Raw genomic sequence first — 21,027 nt, 5'->3', positions numbered from 1 at the left:
CATCTTCAACAAATGGAGACAAAATATTTGACCTTTAGAAAATTATTAAAAACATATGTTGGCAACAATGGCAGCTGTAACATACAGAGCAAGACACTTTTAAACATCCTGGGAAGAAAAGAAAAAAAACCAAAACCTATTTGCAGTAAAATTGTACCTCATTTTCTTGCAGATGACCTCGCTTTGGGCAGGCAGCATCAGGGCAGCTGATTGCTGTTTCTAGACCTTCTTTGATCAACAGTTCCACATACTGCTTTAGGCACTGTAAGAGAGCCAAACACTGAATTAAATATCCCACCCAGAATAAATCAGTCAGTATGCTAACAGCTTTCCTCTGAAAATCTGAAGAACTGAAACTTCTTTGAAAAAACAGATACTACTCTGTCCCTTTTACAACTTGGCCATGCTCACAGCTTTTGCCATGGTTATACCTTTAAATAGAAAACAGCAGGCTGATTTCCCCATCAAATAACTCTTTCTCAATTTAAAATACACAACAGATTAAAAATAACAATAAGGGGGGAAAGGGCAAATTAAACAGGCAGCTAGGAAGGGAGGAAAAAAAAAAAAACCACCACCAAGCTAAAATTAGATTAACCACACTCCAAAAATCTTTATGTGACTGGAAACCACAACACAGCTTAGTAAGCAGTAACTACACATAGACAGACATCTGTCAAGCATCCTAGAGAGCAAAAGGGATTGGTGTATCTTGCCTTCTATTTCTAGAAAATAACTATCTGAACTTAATGGCTAAAGGTTTATCTTTTCCATAGGAAGGAAAAATATGAGAATTAGGACTCCCAGAAGAACTACAGTTTCCATGGGGACCGAATAATAAATGTTGGTAATACTAATACTTTTCTCCCCTAGCAACCACAGCATTTTACCCAAGTCATAATTGAAAACGTAGCATCTAACACAGTCATGCACAGCACAACTGTCAACAAAACAGAGAAGAAAGGTGGATATTTTAGACTAAGCACAAATTAAGACCAAACCTAGTTATTCTTGAAGACCAACCACCCCTCTCCACCCCCACACTTCCCACATCAAGGTGAGAGCTACTGCATAGGTGTCTGCTGGGGAGGCAAGGGGAGCAATGGAGACAGAGAGGGAGATACCCTGCTCTCTGCGGATACTGCACAACTTCTACCAGCTTGACACTACACAAAAAGAGCAAACAAGTGTCTGTTTTCCAGCAGATGGGTCACCCTGTGGTGTTCTCACCCTGCTTGTGAGGTCAGCTGGCAGTAGCTAAGTGAAGACAATTACAGAAAGTAGGTCCTTAACTCTCTGCTACTAGATTTGTGAATATAGAGTGAGCCTAGACCAAAGTGAAGACACAAAACAAGCCTAGCATACAGCTGGGTGGGAGGCAAGGATTACATACTCTGCAGCAAGCTGGCAAAACAGGGGCTTCAAGTACTAACTTGAGGTAGAACTTGCAAAAGGTATGCAGCCTCTGATTCACCATCAGCCTAGGAAGGCAGAGAGCTGCATCGCCCTCGCTGAGTCCAGTGTGCCTAACTGTGGGTCAGAGCACAAAGCCACTTCTTTCCCTGCAACCATGCCACCAAACAGGCCCACCAACAAGCACATTTCCAGCCTAACCCTTTGCATGTGGCTTGTAGCTGCTAAGGTCCAGACTTTGAGTCTACTCACTCAACCTCTTCTCTTTCTGTTCTGCCTCTCTATATGTCTATTCTGCTACTTTCAGAGATCTTATCAGCTATATTAACATTTTATTGTAGGTTTTACCTCTCGCAGCTTGATTACAGCAAAAACTTCACCTCCTGTTCGGGTAGACAGCTTTTCTGGCAGCAACATGCCACCACCTTGACAGCACAACAAATAATTTCTGTCAGATTACCCTTCCCTGTGTCTCCTACTATTTTCTTTTTGGAAAAGAAAATCAGAAACTGGATAATCGATATCTTTAAAAGCTTTACATGTTTAAAAAAAAATCCATATGTGATAGATTATGGTTTCTGTCTTCCTCTTTATCAGTAGGAAGTTAATGAAGACAACTGTTCACTTAGTAGATGGTTTGACTTGCAGGCAGTTTCCAAGCCTTTGCTTAGAGCTCTGCAGGTGGAGCAATTCAAGAAAACCACTAGCAGCAACCACAGAAGGCAGAGCTCTGCAAGAACCAGGTCCCAGGTTACCTGCCTTGGCAAACTCTGATTTCAGCTGTAGGGAGGTATTAGTGCTGCCATAATGGCAATGTTGGTTCTTCCTTTTCTCCTCCATTTGCAGACACCAAGTGTGGATTAAAATAAAATGCATACATTTTTAATGCCAGCACTTAGCACTTTTCAAGTGCTAGTGCCAGCACTAGCTTGAAAGTACTTTTCAAGCTGAATGAGCTTTGCCATCGTTAATCATTAATGTGGTTAATTCTCTTCCTCAACTTGTTTGGGACCATTGCCAAAGCCATCTAATTTATTTCCCTTTCCTCAAATCTTCCAAGGAACGACACAGTTCATCCTTGCCACAAACAGTGTCCAGGGCCTTCCCCTGATGTGGTACTGGTCCCTACCTCCTCAAAACCAGCCCAGCCAAAGTGCACTTCTTATGCTACACTTTCTGGAAACACAGATGCTATCTCAAGGCCATGAAATATCACTGTAAATTAGGCAGAGGATAAAACACTCTGTCCACTCAAGACTTCTTCACTCCAGAGATTTCTGGGTGGAGGAGTTACACAAAGTGGTTGAAAGAGAATTTGAAGGAGAGGGTAGCAGTGGCTTCACTTGAGAGCGGACATAAAATGTGCCACTTGTATCAGAAAATTTTAAATCAGCTACAGTACTAGAAATGCACCAGCATGCAAACAAAACAACACAGTGGAATTAGCTACTCAGTTACATACTATGAAAAATTCATTACAAAACAAATACAAAATGATGACAAATAAATTGTTGCTCATTCTCTATGCAGCTTGTTGTTCATTCCATGCTGGAAGGAAGTATCTTCATAGCCTTTTCATTAAGTTAATAAAGCACTATATAGGATGACTGAAAAATGGGGGAGCGTAAGTCACCCCAAACAACTTTCAAAATGAACTGTATTACATAATTTTTCTCAGAGAATATAGGAGCTGAAATCAGGTACCTAATGTCACAAGATATCCTTCTTGTTGTACATTGACCCTTACAAAACCAATACACTGAGGAGCATCTTTATGCTTCTCTTAATGGATGTACGTCAATGGAAAGTTACTGTTATTCAAAGCAATATTTCCACCTGTTTCTTTCTTTAAAAAAAACCTCATTGTATTTCAGTAATTAAATAACCAAATATTATTTAAGTAAGTCACACTTAGAGATACTCTAAACCTATCAAAACTGATGGTGGTTGTTCTGTACGTTTCTGTTTATGTGTATAGCCTGACATGATGAAACCTATATAAGACTTGGCATGTCACAAAAAATAACTCTACTGAATGAAGTAGGTCGTAAGAGGAAACATTTCCTTTGCATTCAGTTTTGTATTTCATTTCTGTACTCTGGTAATCTTCACCTGGAATCATGAAGACCTTCCTAGCCAGCAAGAAGAGGGGATCAAGTGTGTAAATTTTTAGTCAATAGTCCAGCTACAGTAACAAACCATGTGTGTGCTCCTAGTCCTTTCCCAATCCAGAACCATAACAATCATTAGGCAAGCTACCCTGTTTTTTACGCTACTCTGTTTACATTGCAACTAGTGAACAGGTAATTGTAGTAGCTTAGATTTCTGTCCAGCATGCATACTATCAGTATGCCAAATGACTCAGGGCAGGGAAAGAACAATTATTATATGATGGCACTCTAGGACACTACTACGGTGGTTTGGGTTCCTTAGCTATACAGACCTATACCTTAACATTCATTTTACAATTTCCTATACTTGTAAATTAAAAGGAGATTGCAATATACTACCATATATGAATGTTAGACAGGGAAGCCCATGAAAACTACCATATAACTTGTAATTTCCCATAGACAAAGGAAAGCAAAGCACTGCAAAAAAGAAGCCAAGTGTGTTATATATGAAAACTATATATAGGCTATATAAATTATCTGTATAAATCACATATATAAAAACTATATTTAAAACCGTATATAAGGTTATCTAAACTGCAGGTCAAGATGCACCGTGTGCCCCAATTGCTGCCAAACAGCATAAGATCAGTGAGAAGAAACCAGTTAGCTCCCCATAGCATTACACCCGTATTTTTCCCTCTGTGTGTACACTCCTCATGCACCCCTGCTTTGTCCTTTTTCTGCACATCACTGTTGTCCTTTCTGGTGTCTGGATGACTTTCTTTCACCTGGTAATCCAAGAATCCTACTGTCGTTTGCTGTGCCCATGACAAAGGTCAGGAGCACATCCACTTTGAGGAGTTTTGGCCCAGCTTCATTTTCTCACAAGGATCAACTGGAGCCCAAGTCAGCAGTGGTTTTACCATCAGCTTCCTATATAAATTAGGAATACCTATGTTTTTGCCTCAGCCTCAGAGACAGATGGCTAATAAAGGAACAACTTCCTTTCTGAAGCTGCCAAGCATAGCCTAATATTTAAAACTCTGCAAGGTGATTTGTATTACTAACCTTTGTACATCAAGGATGGCACCACACAGGAAGATACATTCAGTGACCATTGATGTGCTGTTGCTTTAGAGCTGCACATCATTGTATCTAACATTATCATTATAAAGACCAAAATACCCTATGAGAATCAAAATAGTTATTTTTTTGCCTAATTTCCAATTCATAACACAAAACTTTACTCTGCTGCATTTAACTCTAACAAACCTGCCCAGGCCACAGCAAAATCTCAATATAAAGAATTAAAATGTCTGGCTTTTAATTTTCTTTTAGGAGAATTTGAGCAACAATTGTGCTTATTTCTGATGGTGGTGCTTTGACTCATTTCTCCTGACACCCAAAGACAAGTAAAACCATCAAAATTCATAAAAGGGAATCTGATTTTCATTGTTTCCATATGGGGCAACATTTATCTACCATCTACTTTGACAGAAAAAATGTGTTCACTTGGTGCCAAAGGTAATTTTATAATACAAAATGCGTGTAATTAAAAACACTTGAAGATTTTTTTTGAGAATATCTTCATTTTTTAAAATAGAAGATCATACCTTTTTGAAAAGTTATAACAAATTTACTTTTAAGAATATGTTATTGCTACTATCATGGAGACAATGAATGGCTTTTCAAGATGTCACCTTTTATTTGAGAATTAGGTAGGCAAAAAGATTATCCTGTATTATTTTCTTAACAGCTGCTAGGTGGATTTTGTCAAAATGCAGACTTCTGACTACACTAATGTTGCAGATGCAAGTGCCAAGTCATATGGGAAATTTTATAAATAAGTCAATGGATTTAGAAAGGCCAAAAAGCATGACAGGATTGCAGAGCCAAGTATAGCATCACCATACCATTTGATTTATTTCTTAAAACTTTAAATGTATTTTAGTGCTGGCACTAGGCCACAGCCATCCCAAACAAAATGTGCACCACACAAAAAATCATCACAGGCTGGTGTTGGTAAAACATTTAAAAAACCCAGAACACCTACTGATAAAATTGAAAGGGGAAAAAAAGAAGAAATAGAAGGAAAGAAATCTAGCATTTACCAAGTTCTAAAAAAGAAAGGGAATGAATTTCTCACAATGCACTTGTTAAAGGTAGACAAAGGCAGTTGCTATTGTGCACAAATATTAACCAAGTAAATAGCCCTTCACCTTGGGCAGGCAATCACTAAGACTTTTGTACTGCACTTCAGGAACACAAAGAAGGGCTGACATACTTTTTCAACAAAGGAGTGGTTTGGGTTTGGTTTTTTTTTGTTTTGGTTTGGTTTTTTTAACCAAAAAGTCTGATTCTAAAATTAGTGAGCCTAAGTTTCAATGCAAATAGGGGAAAAGGAAAATAATACTGGAAAGAAAGCTCAAGCTGAACAAGAAAATGTTTCCAAGATGATTATTACCATGTAGATTAAATTGCTGAAGTCTTGCAAATTCTATATCATCTGCAAAACAGGATTAGATGAACTTCTAAAAATATACATGCATTTATACACACATACATTTATATAAACTTGCATTCAACCACATGAAGAGCCAGGAAACCCTGGTTGGTATTTTATAATCCACATTATAAGTGACATCAAGCTGGGTAAATGTAATGATTGGTTTTGGGCTTACATTCTAGGAAAGAATATGAAGAATATGAGAGGATATTGAGTGAGAAGCACTTATTCAGTGTTATGTAGCTACACATCTACAGTTTGGTCTACAGGTAGTTTTTGTGCTAAAGGGATACCAAGCCAAAGTTCAAAGTTCATGTGATGACCCTACACAGGTGAACAAAACTACTGCAACAACTACTTTTGATACTCTTTTGCCATATTCATATGTTCTGCATACCAGGCATTTTTTTTTATGTTACTTAAAAATTTATACTAGGAACATATCTTTTTTTTGCCAGAAGACAGTGTAATAGCAAGGTTATTCCACTGCTCTGTGCTAATTCCACTAAGCTAATTCTGCAGGCAGTCTGGTGAATAGGTATTTATACTGGTAGACACACTGTCCATAAGTCTTTCAGGTAATGGGATGTAATGCTCATTTTTAGCTTCGGATTAGAACAGCAAACAGTCATGCAGAGTGCAATACTTACCAGGGCAGGGGGACAGAGTACATGAGAGTCAGTGAATTAATGTCTCTCACTACAAATAAATTAGAGAGATATTAATTTGCGTGTCCAGAGCTCAGGTGGAAGCTAATACTCTTAGAATAATAGCTCCCCTCCCTTTTGTCCAAACATCAAATTCTCTCTGGACTAGAGAGAATTTCTTCCCTGAAGAAAACATCACTTTTTCTAGAAAAGCTTTCCATTTAGACAAAGCTGAACAGTCCCAAGAAGAAACACTCCCTAAAATAAACAGCCTACAGCTGTGCTATTCTCTGAAGAGGCGTGAAGAATAACCAAGTACGGTTTGAGCCTGAGTCTTTTCGACTCCTCTACAGCAGGAATTCCTGTAGCCCTATATAACTATCATATCCTACCTTTTTTTAATATTTCAGTGGATACTTCTAAAAACAACAGGAATGCTTATCTGGTAATAAGACAAATGCACTTAATCTTAGTGTTTTGTAAAGAAAGAAAACTACTTTCTCCCAATCTCCATGGTACACTTGGAGCATGCAGGGAAACAAGTGAGAGGAAAGAAAGAAAACAGTAGGTTCCTTGAAGAGATTTTAAGCATTTTTCAAACTTACTCCATGGCCTTCTTGTGTAAAATAGTCGTTATAATCCTGCTCAAATCTATTCTTATTTAATCACAGGCTTAACTTTGAAATACTCTTGCACTGCTGCTCCATTGTGCACAATTGTCTACAGCAGATCTACAACATGGTTTTTTTAGTATCACCCTAACCCTACTTGGTTGACAGATGACTTACTGGAAAATATCTATGCACACTTAATCACATAGACTGTGGGAATTACTTTTTTTTCTTTATTAGATATACTGTCAGCTATACTGACCAAATCCGAGAATAGAAGCTATATCAAACATCACAACCCCCCCAGATCTCAGAGACAGATGTATATTAGACAGATGTTTAATGTTAGTGATACTACTTTGAACTTTAAAAAATAATTTCCACTTCTGTAGACATCCTCTCAGAGATAATAATCTACTTTCAAAGAAACCTTCACTATCAAAATTCCAAATTTTATTAACCCTGCAGCACATTCAACCTTAAGAATAAATAACAGGAGGAAACAGTCACTTATCTTGACATTCAGTACTTTGAATTTACAAATGTGAAAGCAGTAACAGAGAACATTCTTACATGTTTGCTCTTTATATCCTTTGTTTTGTTGCAGAGACAAATCATGCTACACAAGCATACAAAACCTTGACTCTACGATAAGCACCTGCAAGGCTCTCCAGAGCTCTGCAACAGGGAAATACCTAGTGCCCAGATTTGGCCTTCTATGCTGTGAACAAGAAGGTACACACTGAGGAAGGGACTTCAGCCAGCACCAGAGATGGATAACATCACAGGGGAAACCCAAGTGGCAAGTAATTTGAAAAGTGCTGTTCAACAGTCTTCCAGCCATTACCTGTGCAACACTTGGCCTCTTTTTTAAAGAGGCTTTTTTGTTCAAAATTGGTAAGGGTAAATGCATTTTCCTGCCTCTAATGCTGCCAGTTTTTAAAGACTACACCAGCTGTTCTGCAGCCCTTCTAGAACCTATATTGTCAGCCTAAATCTAGTCACACCATCTTGCCTGTGGATGATGGCCAAACAGTGTCTTGGCTGGGGAAGATAAATGAAACCCATGTGCTTCCATATCTGAGGACAAACCATATAATCATCGTTTCCTGAGCTGTAAAAGTTGGCCTTGTCTAAAAGCCCTCATGCTCCTTTCAGCTGGTAGAATCTCAGGATAGGAAATGGCCAGCAGCTTGCCAGGAGCAGGGGCTCACCCATTGCAAATGCCACTGTGCTTAGTGCAAAGACAGTTGTTGATTTAGCCTGTGGACGGCAGAGCAGATTTTTGCTGCTTTGGCTCTACATCTGCCAAAATACTTTGACAGTACACCCAAATATCACAGCAGTCCCTGGTACACACTTCTTAACAGATGCAAACAACTCACAGGCGAGCTATTCACATTAGGGATTAAGTACAGCACCCCTCTACTTGAGTGCAGCCTCCAAAACCTCCACATTGGAGGAGCTGTGCCAGTTTGAGTACAGGGAAATGTCAGCATCAGGCCATCAGTCAATGATAAAGGTGAGGCAAGTAGTAATGTATGTGTCAAAGATGCAGGTATTTTCAGTGAAAACCACCCCTGAAAGAGGAGCCCTGATGAATTCTTCAGCTTGAGAAATATTAGACTATGGCAAATATCCTGAGACACAACAATCAATGGCTGTGGAAGTCACAGGCAGGACCAAGCAAGAAGAACTAAATGAACCCAAAAAGCTGAATGTCTTAAATAGGAAAGGGAAAGCAATGAAGACTTACAGCTGCCTACGGTGGGTTACTGGGATCTTTTTGGTGGATTTTTTTTTGAGACAGAGTTTATATCCACATTTATATATGAGTGTGTACTGTAAAATATATAGAAGATGAAAAATTTTTCTTCAGAGAAATCTTTCACATCAGTAGACAGTCAGCAGAAAATGGCCAAATGATAGAAGGATAATATCTTGTGGCTTATGCATATCTTCATCTTAGAATAGCTATTGCAAGTAGATGTACATGTAAATATTTTTTCATGTTGGATTTTCAGCCCTGTTTTCTTGCATCAGCTGCTTGTTCTCACTTATTCAGGGCTGCAATTAGTAGAATAACAGAGTAAACTTTTAAAATAATTTTATTTCAAATGCCAACATATGCAGGATGAAACATTCAGGAGGCAAAAGCAACAAAAAGAATCAGTCTTCCCTTATATGGTTGTTTGAGAAGAGTTCATTCTATTTCAGAACAGAATGAATATTTCTGAGTGGGAAGACAATACACCTGCAAACAAAGGACCTTTCACTTTTACATGCAAAACCTGATGCAAACAAAAATGAACTAGCTTTCCCAACAACCAAATCAAGACATAATGTTAATCTCATTTGGTAACATCACACAGGAGAGGGGACAGCTGAAGGCTCTGCATCAAGTTTAGTTTTCGCTCAGGGTTCTGCAGTTCTCAACTGTGCAATACTCTGTAAATAGGCAAGTTTATTATTTAAGCAGGGGGTTTTGTCATCACAGCACCTACAAGGCAAGTCAGAACCCAGGCAGCCATGTGAATTGCTATGCAAACACATGACGACCTCTAACCATGAAGCCTCTACTAACATATCACATGTCAAGATTAGTATCAGTTCTCTGCTAAGGTTTAGGGGAAGTGAGCACAAGCAGCAAGCTCTAAGCTTTACCAGCAGCTGGCGGGAAACAGGAAAACATTACAGCTGCTAAGAAGTACCCAGATTCTATAAAACCTCACAAGCCATTAGGTTCCTCCCTCCTCCCTGTTTCAAAATAATCAGGGCATCTCCTCTTGGTAGAGGTGGGAGACTGTCTGGACCCAGCCAGGCACTGCCCTGCTAAGGCACGTTTCCCTTGGCAAGCAGGGACAAACAATGGCAGAGAAGCAAGGCAGCCAAGTCCACCTGCTCCCATACACGCTGCTCTTGTTATCTGCCTTGCCCCAGGGGAAGCAGAAGCTGATGCTGCCTCATTTGAGTGAGGGAGAACACTAAGGAAATTGTGCTTTTTCCTGTCTTTCAACTCAGAGGCCAGCAGAGCTCTATGTGCTTCCAGTCAAGCATGACAACAAGGAGGGGGAGGAAAAAAAAAATAGGATTCCTGCTGCCAGTTACAAGCAGGCTAATGATATTTGCCTTGCTGATCATAGCGTCTTGTCTTCCTTTCAGGTCTTCAGCCTATGAAGAAGCTCAGTTAGGGGAATGACTAGAATTAAGTAGACATGAACAGTCATGATTAGGTAAATGCAGTAAACCTGGTTAAAGAGAGCTAGTGATAGCAGGAGAATCTATCACTATCCCACTATCATGCCACTTGAGATGGAATACACTTAGAAATAGACTTAAATCACAGTTCTAGTAAACTCAGAGGGACACCTATAGGTCCAGGGAATGTTAACCAGCCATCTCAAGGGCTTAAGATAGAGTCTATGGGTAAGAATCAAAGTACATTATCTACTAAACAGACATAAAATTGGCATAGCAGTTATTAATTTCAAACACCACTAAGCTCATCTACATGTCCACAGCTGGCCAACAAGAAATCACAAACAAGCAGCAGAAGGTAGGTCTTAACATTAGTTTTGTTACCTTCTATTTGATTGTAGGACCTCTCTTTCACATATCTGAAGAGCACTTTTTCCTTCCACCAGTAACAAGGTGAATTGCAGATGAGTAATCAATTTTTTTTTCCCAAAGAAAAGTTCTCTCTCAGGCTTCATATTTCTTCTAGACATTTGCTTGTCTGGATTGCTTACTTGACTGATATTTTTTTTTTAAATTTGAGAAAGGTAAGCAACAAATCCTCTGGTACCAGAATGATCAGCACTGCATAAAATCTTGAAGGGGACTGAACAACCTAATGTGAAGCCAGAAGGAGCTTAGCCTGTGTTGAGTTCCACTTAAACATGAAAAAAAAAAAACAAACCACACTTTCCTGTGCGGGTGCCAGAGCAGTGGCACAGGCTGCCCAGGGAGGTTGTGGAGTCTCCTTCCATGGAGACATTCAAACCCCGCCTGGACGCACTCCTGTGCCGCCTGCTCTGGGTGTCCCTGCTCAAGGAGGGGGGTTGGATGAGATGATCTCCAGAGGTCCCTTCCAACCCCTACCATTCTGTGATTCTGTAAGAGCAGTGGCATCACTGTACTTGCAATACATTATTTGGCACTTCTATGTGTATGTCTGTATCTATAAAAATGATATATGTACACCCAATATACCTGTAATCCTGAATCACACCACATTTCAGCAAGTAACTGATGGACTTCCATGCAAGAATATAAACTGGAACAAAACCAGTTGTAACTTTAGTACCTATACAATTGGTAACACATCAGTGAAACATCCTGTCCTTTAAGACACATGAGAATTTCATCATAGATTATGAAATTGCCAGAATTTCAGACAGGAGTTGGACTAAAATTGCCCCCTCCCTATTTCACCTCACCCCCAAAAAAGCAAAGGCTAAGTAATAACTGAAAAATTTTGGTGCAGTAACTAATACAAAACAAAATCAAAAGAAAGAAAACACAAAAAAGTGATGCTCTGTTTGCTTTAACCTCCCTTTCCTTCTGTAAGGAGATAAGGGTCATAAGGAAAGCTTTCTGATGAAAACATGCAAAATCAATTACTTCTCTGGGGACAAGCAACTGCTAAGTGACTATCTTGAAATTTAAGTCTACTAGCTATCTACTGTGTGCTATTTAAGTAGGGAAAAGTAATTTAATAAAAAGCAAGACATTTAAGCTTCTTGGTCCAAAATTTGAAAAGCACACTTAAGATTGATCCTGTTGCTGACATGATTCCAGAAGGGAAGAAATATTAGCTTGCCCCTTGACAATACTCGGAAAAACAACCAAACAAAAAGCCAACAGTAGATAGCTTGTTTTCCTTTCTGCTCTCTAGACTTTTGTTCCTCTGGTACCCTAAGCAATCCAACAATGGATACATTCCTAATGGATGAGATATACAAAACTTGAGAGAGCTCACAGCATTGTGGGCGCATTAACGATCTTAACGATAAAACCCATAATGGAGTATTGTACTAATGGCAACCACTGGCAAAATAATATGATGGGAAATTGTAGCATCTACGCCTTATCAGCAGAGGAGTGGCAGTCTGCTCTATTCAATCCATGCACAGCTCTGCCAGAGACCAAAAGGCAACAGTGTCCCCATTCTATCCTTCTGAATAGCAATGTTGTGTTATTGTATAAGCGTCAGGAAGAGACAATTCTTCATGAGATCTTTACCACAGCACTTCCATGGATATAAAGAGTGAAGACTTGCAGACAGAAATAATATAGGATTGAGAAATCTGTGTGCTGATCTAAATTCTGCCTACATACCCGTAGCATTGCACTTGAAAGATCTCTTTGTAATACATACTCATGCTGTATCAGCTTGCTGCAATTTAAACAGAAGGGCTAGAGCTAGGAGCAAGCAAGAGCTGCAAAAATAGTTTTTCACACTTTTAATGGACATCCCTTTTTCATTTTTGCTCATATCACTGCAGAAACCATCAGTTACCTCAGATCATTTACATAAAAGCAAGAAGGCAGAACAAAATTATATGTTGGTCCATCAAGAACAAAACAGAGACAGTCAAATATTTCTCAATTGTATTTCTACTTATCCTACTATAATGTACTGGAACTACTGTATGTAGGCTCCATCCAAAGTTTTGAGTCAAAAAGATTATTTTTTTTCCCTCTGTTGGTTTTCAATAACCTTAATTTGGCTGTTTACAAAACACAGTTCATATTGAGGACTGCAACTATGATTTCCAGAAACACCAAGTTTCTGGAAATCACTGGAGGAACACCAGTAGAAGAATTAGTGTGTACTTGTGACACTCTTCCTTAACATTTGCCAATGGGCTAAACAGTCTTGCCTGACTCATTATGGGAGTATTTTCTTATGCAATATATTAATCTGCATGCTGTCCACAAGGTAGAGATTGAGCCCTTGGGTTTCAGTCATGTTGAATTACTAGGCTGTAACAGGTTTATAGCTATTGCCTCTTGCGATTATTGGGGCTTGATTCTTATTTCTTCCCCCACCACCATCAATGAAAGCAAGGGTAATATTATTTCCTATTCATTTATGGGAACTTTAGGGTAAATAATTTTTGCAGGGCACCCAACTCACTGTAGTGAAGCTCATACAAATGGCAGACAAGCAGCAGACAAGGAATGCTGGTTTGCTTAAACAGGATAAAGCTGAAAGAACTATTCAAGACAATCAAATACAAGTGATAAAAATGGACTGACGATTCCACCTGGATAGAGTTCAATACAGGAATCTAGTATCACCACAGTAAATTTACTTATGCCAGGTCCTAACAACAGTTTATTGGCAAAAGTTTTACCCTTAATAACTATAACAGATTATGGCTTTTGAAACAGCAGTAAGAGTCAGTAACTGTATTCTACCAAGAAAACAACTGAGGATCAGTGATGGCAGCAAAAGTCAGAAGGAACAAGGTGGAGAGCAAAAGATATATCAGCTAACCTGGCCTTTCTGCTGCCACTTAAATGTTACTGAAAAATGAAATTAAAATATTGTCCTCATCTAGGCAACAGGGAGACACAGAAAACTGAGCTGTAAATACTAGAACTATCCATTGTGCAGTAGAGAACAGTCTTCACAAAGCCTATTATTCTGTTTTTCATGAAGCCTATTATTTTATATACTTTTGCATGCTTGAGCAAACATTCCTTTCAAAGTGCGTAATGAAGCAATAGTTATTTTTTAATTGAACAGGCATAGCATTTGCAACAGACTATACCTGTTTACCTCTTGTGTACTAACTTTCTTTTTTCCCATGGAACATCAAAGTTGGAGTTTTTAGAATATTATGCATACTAGAAACTGAGCTGTTTGCATTATTTTTTTTTGCTGTTTTCTGTAAGCAACAGAAAGGAGCTGTCTGTCCTGTTGGCATCCCCCAATAACTTCTCAACAACCATCAGGAAAAAATCTACTATTTAGAAAGGTAACATTTCCATAAAGAAAAATAAAAGATAGAAAAAATGACTTTAAAAGGAAATCCTTGTTCTTCAACATTACCCCTCCCACCACAAAAAAAAACCCAAACAAACCCAAAACTAGCTTTTTTGAAAAGGACTTTCAAATTAAAAGTCACCTGATCCCATGTCTGAAACTATTATTTCTGAAGAGTTTATGACAGTGTTAAGTTTTGAGCATGTATCCCAGAAATTACATTCTTACTGATGTTACTGTAATTTTTCCATTTTTCCACTGCTGAACAATCATTACAAAGCCATTGTTTACCTGCACCCACTGCAAAATTAAAGGATCTAATATTTTCATTCCAAATCATTAAGAATGGAAAACTACTACTATGACTTTTGTTTTTCTGCTTGTAAACTAGCAATACCAATTTATTATAATATTCTTTGCTACATACTACACTTACGTTCACCAAATAGTGTTTTATAATTAACTGACAAGATTCTTCTTATTCTAGGCACACATTTGTGCAATATGGTATTGAAAACCTGTTATGTGATTGTAATTATGATAGAGTGAAATTAGAATCTAATATATTAAACCCTTTGCTAGTTACAAGTGTGTGCATGGCTCTGTTCCAGAAAGACTTGGGGCTAAAGTAAAAAAAAAAAACCACAAAGAAACACCCACCACCACCAAACCACCCACAAATCCAAGCCACTGATAGATAAAAGGTAAATATGTGAATGCAGCAACCATATTTCTACTGCAGCATCAATACTTCTGGGTAAAACCCACTCAGCAGAAACACACGATTTCTGCTGTTAAAATCGTGCATGGTTGTTTACACCCATTAAAAAAAGCAAACTCACCAGGGTACAGAAGATGCATTGGCATTGTGCTATTGTTGTCATCTGCTCAACAGGATATTCACCAAGGCAGAGCTTGCAGGATACTAACGGGTCAAGTACCAAGTCCCAGGTAGGCCTATATCTTGCTGTAGTCATTGCAGAACAGTCTGAAAAAACAGCACAGAAGTAGAGATGATCTGTCATTCCTTTATATTGATACTCGGTACATTTCTGCCACTGAAAATTTCACTGTCAGCTGCTGCCTGTTAGCTATTTGGGGAAAAAAACCAACGCTATAAACAGCAATGGCTAATTTGACAGCCTCAGCATTTGCAGTAGGCTATACATCCCCTGCCTGATAGAACATGCACATAGCAAGCAGGAGGGAAAAAAAACACACCCAAACAAGTAATACACTCACAAAATGAGAGCAATCAGGAAATATCCTTAGGCCACAGAATTTTATCTGACATATATGCAAAAATCTCATTCCCAATTCCTGTCATTTTCACCACTAGTTACAAGCTTTCTTTCACCAACACAGATTACCCATCACTTAAAATACACTCCTTAACCCCCACAACTCCAGCTGCCCAGGCAAGACTCAAGGTCTTTCATGAACCGGCCTGATGATATTCTAACTCAGAGCCAGATATTCTTGTTCCTAAGAGCATGGCAGATCGATCAGTTCTCTAAGTTAATTTTAGAAATAACAATGAATATTCTGAGTACACTCAGAGTTTTAGCCCGCAGTTTTCTCCCAACCATTGCCATATGCAAAGAGCACAACTTTGTTTTAGCAAAAACCAACTGGGGCAAATAAGAAAATGAAATAAAAGCTATAAAAAGAGGCTGTAATACCTATACATCACCACCCTCAACGCAGCAATAGGATAGGACCATGCAGAGCATCTTTATCCTAGCCTTCAGGGCCCAGATGGAGAGTTGTCAAATGACTAACCACAAAGGAAATCTCACACATAACAAATGTATTCCCACAAAAAGGAAAGCTAATTTACAAGTTATATACATGGGGGGAAACCACCAAAAAAAAACAAAAGAAAACACAAAAAACCACACTCCCCCAAACATCTAGGGTTATTTATATAGTATATCCAATCTTAATACCATATTTACTAGTATTGTTTTGTCACGGTGATATTGACCTTCCAAATGTGGAATATTCATATCCTGAGGCTGCTGGGAGGTCCACATTATCTTGCCTCTCTCCTTCCCAAAATTAACTGGATCCATACCTTCCCTGCACAGCCAGTTACACTACTCCAACTACAATTACAGCTTCTTTTTTTTCCCCTCTTGTAGGCACTTGCAGCAACTGTTCATATCTAAATCATTATCTGTGAACTTCTTAAGACCTCCAGAACTGCACAAGTTACTTTTATGCTTATTAGAATAGGTTTAGGCAGATGTTCAAGAATATGCTTTTTGACCCAAAACAAATCATACGGGGAGTTCACAGAAGTGTTTGTGAGTCTTTAACATTAAATTCATTGTAGACATGACTCCACCAAGTTCTCCAAGTTCTCTGAAACCAAGTTAAGATTTTACATTAGCCCTCCATTCAGTCTAACTCATTAGAAGATGCCCTTCAAGAGATACATGAAGGATACCAAAAGAGCAGAACCTGATAATACTTATTTCTAGTGCAGCCATCAGGAGGTGAGGGGGAGAGAAGAAAGGTTAAACAACTTAATTTCCAGGAATGCTCTGGATCTCTTCCTCCAAAAGCCCACACCCCAACTCCACACTGCTTCAAAGGAAACAGGAGATGTAGTCCGGCAGAACAGCACATGAATAATGGCTCACGTCACAAACTAAGGCTTGTGCTGGGCAGTCTTTTCTGAGACTAACATGGAAGTCTGACATGGCAATATGAATGAAAACCCAAGAGTTTTAAGGCTATTAGACTGCTGCTTTACTGTCTATTGCCACTACTTTTTCATTTAACACAAAATATCAATGAAAACCATTTTCTTCTCCCAAACTTTTGTTTATCTGACATTTGCAGATAGACTCATGATGTAATTGAGAAGTAGTGATCAAACACACCTGAACTAACTCTGTTTGCTATTAGTTCAAGTATCCTTTGCTGCTGCCCAGTTTATTGCACATCTGTTGCTTATAGCAGCAAGCAGATGAACAATGAAGAGGGATAAATTTAAGTTAAGGATGCACGTGCATACATCAGGCAGACCAAAATCCTATTAAGTTTTATGATGAAGATATAAAATTTGACACAACCCAGAAAAAATATATTGATACAATTCAACCCAGAAAGAAACAAGAAGTTCAAATATATGTATTTAGTGTGGGTCAATAAATGATGGTAAAGGGGATAATATTAACCTTTCAGCTCCAAGGCTTATGCTTGTTCCCTGATCCTCACGACTTTCAGAGACTTACTGGTATCACTGTGGTGATTTCTCTTTTGCAGCACAACTATACTGCAGTAACAACTTACTAGAAAGTATTTATCATCTTTGTCACCTCCTGCAAAGTGAAAGTCAGTTAAAGTGAAACTTTTCAAGCTAGCATGTTGCAGGCCAGCAGAAAACGGCTGCCCAGTACAATTGGCATGTAATACATGACAAGCTCAGCCATGGTGATAACAGAAAGCAAAACCTGAACGCAGCTTCAAATGGCAGCAGAGCCATTTCTGCTCACCATTCCTTGCCAAACACCTCCTGCTGAGACAGTAATATGTCCAGCAGAGACTGATTGCCCTCCATTCATACAGGCATGTTAAAAAAATGCTTGGTTGACTCCCAAAAAGGCTTCTATCCCACACTGCTAAAGAAAACAAGTAAAATACTATTTTGGTGACTTGGAACTTTTTTCCCGTATGTCAGTTTTTCAAACAGAGTAGAAATAGTACAAGATAGCATTGTATCACTTTACACCTTTCACTTTAGCCTACTGCAGCGTTACAGCACACACAATCCTTACAACCTCAATTACGCACAAAACCTCTGCTAAAATTATCTTTAATTTTGATAATGAGATCTTACATTCACATACATGGGAATAAATATCTGTTGCTGCTGGTGGCATTAAAGCAAGGATAAAGACATCTGCCACCTAACCTTGGAAAACACATACAGAAAGCTACCACGTCCCAGTGAAACATTTCTGCTCAGTATCCCTGTAAAGGAACACAGGGAATGAAGGTTTTCAAACACCGACTAGATTTTGCTTCTTGATCATCTGGCACACCATTGCAACTAAATAATAAGCTTCTGAGTTCACATCATGATGCTTAAGAACACCAAACCAAAAACAACAAACTCGCCAGAAAAGAGCAGAGAAGGAAAAAATCGTGTTTGTTGGCAGCCAGCTGAACATAAGCCAGCAGCGTGCCCAGGTGGCCAAGAAGGCCAGAAGCATCCTGGCTTGTATCAGGAAGAGTGTGGCCAGCAGGAGCAGGGAGGTGATCGTGTCCCTATACTTGGCACTGATGAGGCCACACTTTGAACACTGTGTTCAGTTTTGGGCCCCTCAGTATAAAAAGGACATTGAGTTGCTGGAGCGTGTCCAGAGAAGGGCAACGAAGCTGGTGAAGGGCCTGGAGAATAAGTCTTATGAGGAGCGGCTGAGGGAGCTGGGGTTGTTTAGGCTGGAGAAAAGGTCTCCCTTCAGCCTCCTCATCGCTCTCTGCAACTACCTGAAAGGAGGTTGTAGTGAGGTGGGTGTTGGTCTCTTCTCCCAAGTTAGCAGCAATAGAACAAGAGGAAACAACTTCAAGCTGCCTCAGGGGATGTTTAGATTGGATATTTGGAAGAATGTCTTCCCTGAAAGAGTGGTCAGACATTGGAAGAGGCTGCCCAGAGAGGTGGTGGAGTCACCATCCCTGGAGGTGTTCAATAAAACGTGTAGACGCGGCACTTCAGGGCACGGTTTAGGAGACATGCTATTGTTGGGTTGATGGTTGGCCCTGATGATCTTAAAGGTCTTTTCCAACCTTAGTGATTCTATAATCTGTCAAAATCAGATTAAGTCTCCTACTGTTCCATAGCTGTGGTCTCTTATGGCTTCAGACTGTATTCTTATGCTTTCTAGTGATGTGCAACGCTTCAGGGAGAATGTAAAGTAACAGCAAGAAATAGAAGGCAACTGAGAGGACCTCTAGAGGAACAAAGTATTGAAAAATATGTCCCAGTGTGCCCTCATGCTGAAGATCACCAGTTACAGCAACAGCCAGTAGAAAATTTCTCTATCTTCTAGGGAACCCCAAGAAATACAGTGAGAGGTACAGAACTACAGTCCAATCCACCTACTGAATAGATCTTAGCCCAATAAATATCCAGATCATTAGAGATTTAGTGTTGATTACCAAACTCAGTACAAACATCAATATTTCACAGGTCCTGGTAATAGGTGTGACAAATCAGACTTAGAGACACAGAAAACCAGAGAAGATGGTTGTCCGTTCAAACTCCAAGGTCTACTTCAGTCAAGGTCAGACTCATTTGCATATTTTTGCAGTCTGTGGTCCATATCTGGTGGTATTGAATTTGTAAGAAATATAGTAATGCAGCCAATCATTTTCTAGGGCAGCATGCCAAAGCAAACTGGGAGTAGGAATCACAGGAAATAACTATTGTAATAGTGGTTCAGACCAGTCTTTTCAGAAATGGTCATTAATCATATTGTTGATTATTTAAATCCGCAACCATGTGCATGTCCACGCAAATAAAAAGGAATCACAGCTTAAATACACAGAAGTGACTGAAATTTTGTTGCTGTAACATCTTAACATATTTAAAACATGACTTACACATTCTGGGATATGAGTATGGAGGGGAAAAGAATCATTTTTTCTGCACAAAAATTAAGTGAATACAAACTGGATTTCTGAACAGTAATCCCTTAGTTTTTGGCTCACCTACACAGACTACATTTTTCAAGTGAGAACAAATGGCTGACTTGATCTCTGATAAGTCAAGAATAGAACAATTCTTTCTTTCCATGCTTCAAGAAGTTGCAGAAAACAGTTAAACAGAAATAACTTGAAAACATCTGTGAAAAAAACACTGTGAAAGCAGGAAATAATGCAACTTTCTTCCATGAAAGTAATCCAAGAAATTATAAAATAGTATGGTTTTTCTCAATGCACTGTGGTGAATTATTTCATGGCACTGTACAGTCAAACTGCAATTGCATCAAGTTAACACTTCATGCATATATGACCAAGTACATGAGAAAAAACTGGCTAGAAAATATGGTTGAATACAATAGTCCTACACAGCATGCTTTAACTGGTGGGTCTATTTTCAGCAAGCAAGACCCAAAATAGAGCTTTCAACAGAATCTAAATTTCAGCTTTAGATCAGGGATGGGTTTAATTTCTAAATAAAGGGCGTCAGTCCCCTGTCCTACTAGACAACTAGTTAATAATGTACACTTAAAGTCATCTGTCTTAAGGAGTTATCTTAATCTGAGTTTACTAACATGGCAGAAAAGAGCTCTTTTAGAAGCCAAAGGAAGGGATTTAAATGGGATTTACAAATTATTCTCATTCCCATTGTCCCTCTTTGATTTCATATAGTAGCCTGGATTATTTTCACTACAGTTATTTCAGCAAAAACATCTGCTATAGTACAAGATTTTTATATATTTACATGTATAAATACAAATGTTTATGTAATACAGGCTACAATTCCTAAATGAAGACACACACATCTGTCATAGTACAGTTTTATACATGTATTTATATATAAAGTATATCTATATATTGAATTTAAACTTAATATTTATAAATATATACAAGTATAAATCAGGTAAAATATCTGGAGAAATTTTTATAATGTGGAGAAAGAAATACACATTTCTGAAGAGGAATCAACTGCAGAAAGGCTATTATAGTACACTCTGGAACTGGCACTGCCTGCCACATGTAT

General features: G+C 38.7%; 1 protein-coding gene across 4 annotated transcripts in view; it reads right to left on the bottom strand.

Moving 5' to 3' along the window:
• The window catches only part of RNF144A (ring finger protein 144A), a 68,184-nt gene that overhangs the window by 12,034 nt on the left and 35,123 nt on the right, over positions 1-21,027 (bottom strand). For all 4 annotated transcript variants that reach the window (XM_064447999.1, XM_064448000.1, XM_064447997.1 and 1 more), the window contains 2 exons: positions 15,131-15,276; positions 158-262 (listed from right to left, as the gene is read on the bottom strand). In XM_064447999.1, coding sequence (XP_064304069.1) covers positions 158-262; positions 15,131-15,265 — 240 coding nt within the window. In that variant the 5' untranslated portion in view covers positions 15,266-15,276. The remainder of the gene's footprint in view (positions 1-157; positions 263-15,130; positions 15,277-21,027) is intronic.

This window comes from Phalacrocorax carbo, chromosome 3 (assembly GCF_963921805.1).
Source record: "Phalacrocorax carbo chromosome 3, bPhaCar2.1, whole genome shotgun sequence".
Taxonomy (NCBI): Eukaryota; Metazoa; Chordata; class Aves; order Suliformes; family Phalacrocoracidae; genus Phalacrocorax; species Phalacrocorax carbo.
The sequence above is the reverse complement of the archived record's forward strand: the minus strand, read 5'-3'. Positions and strand labels throughout refer to the sequence as shown.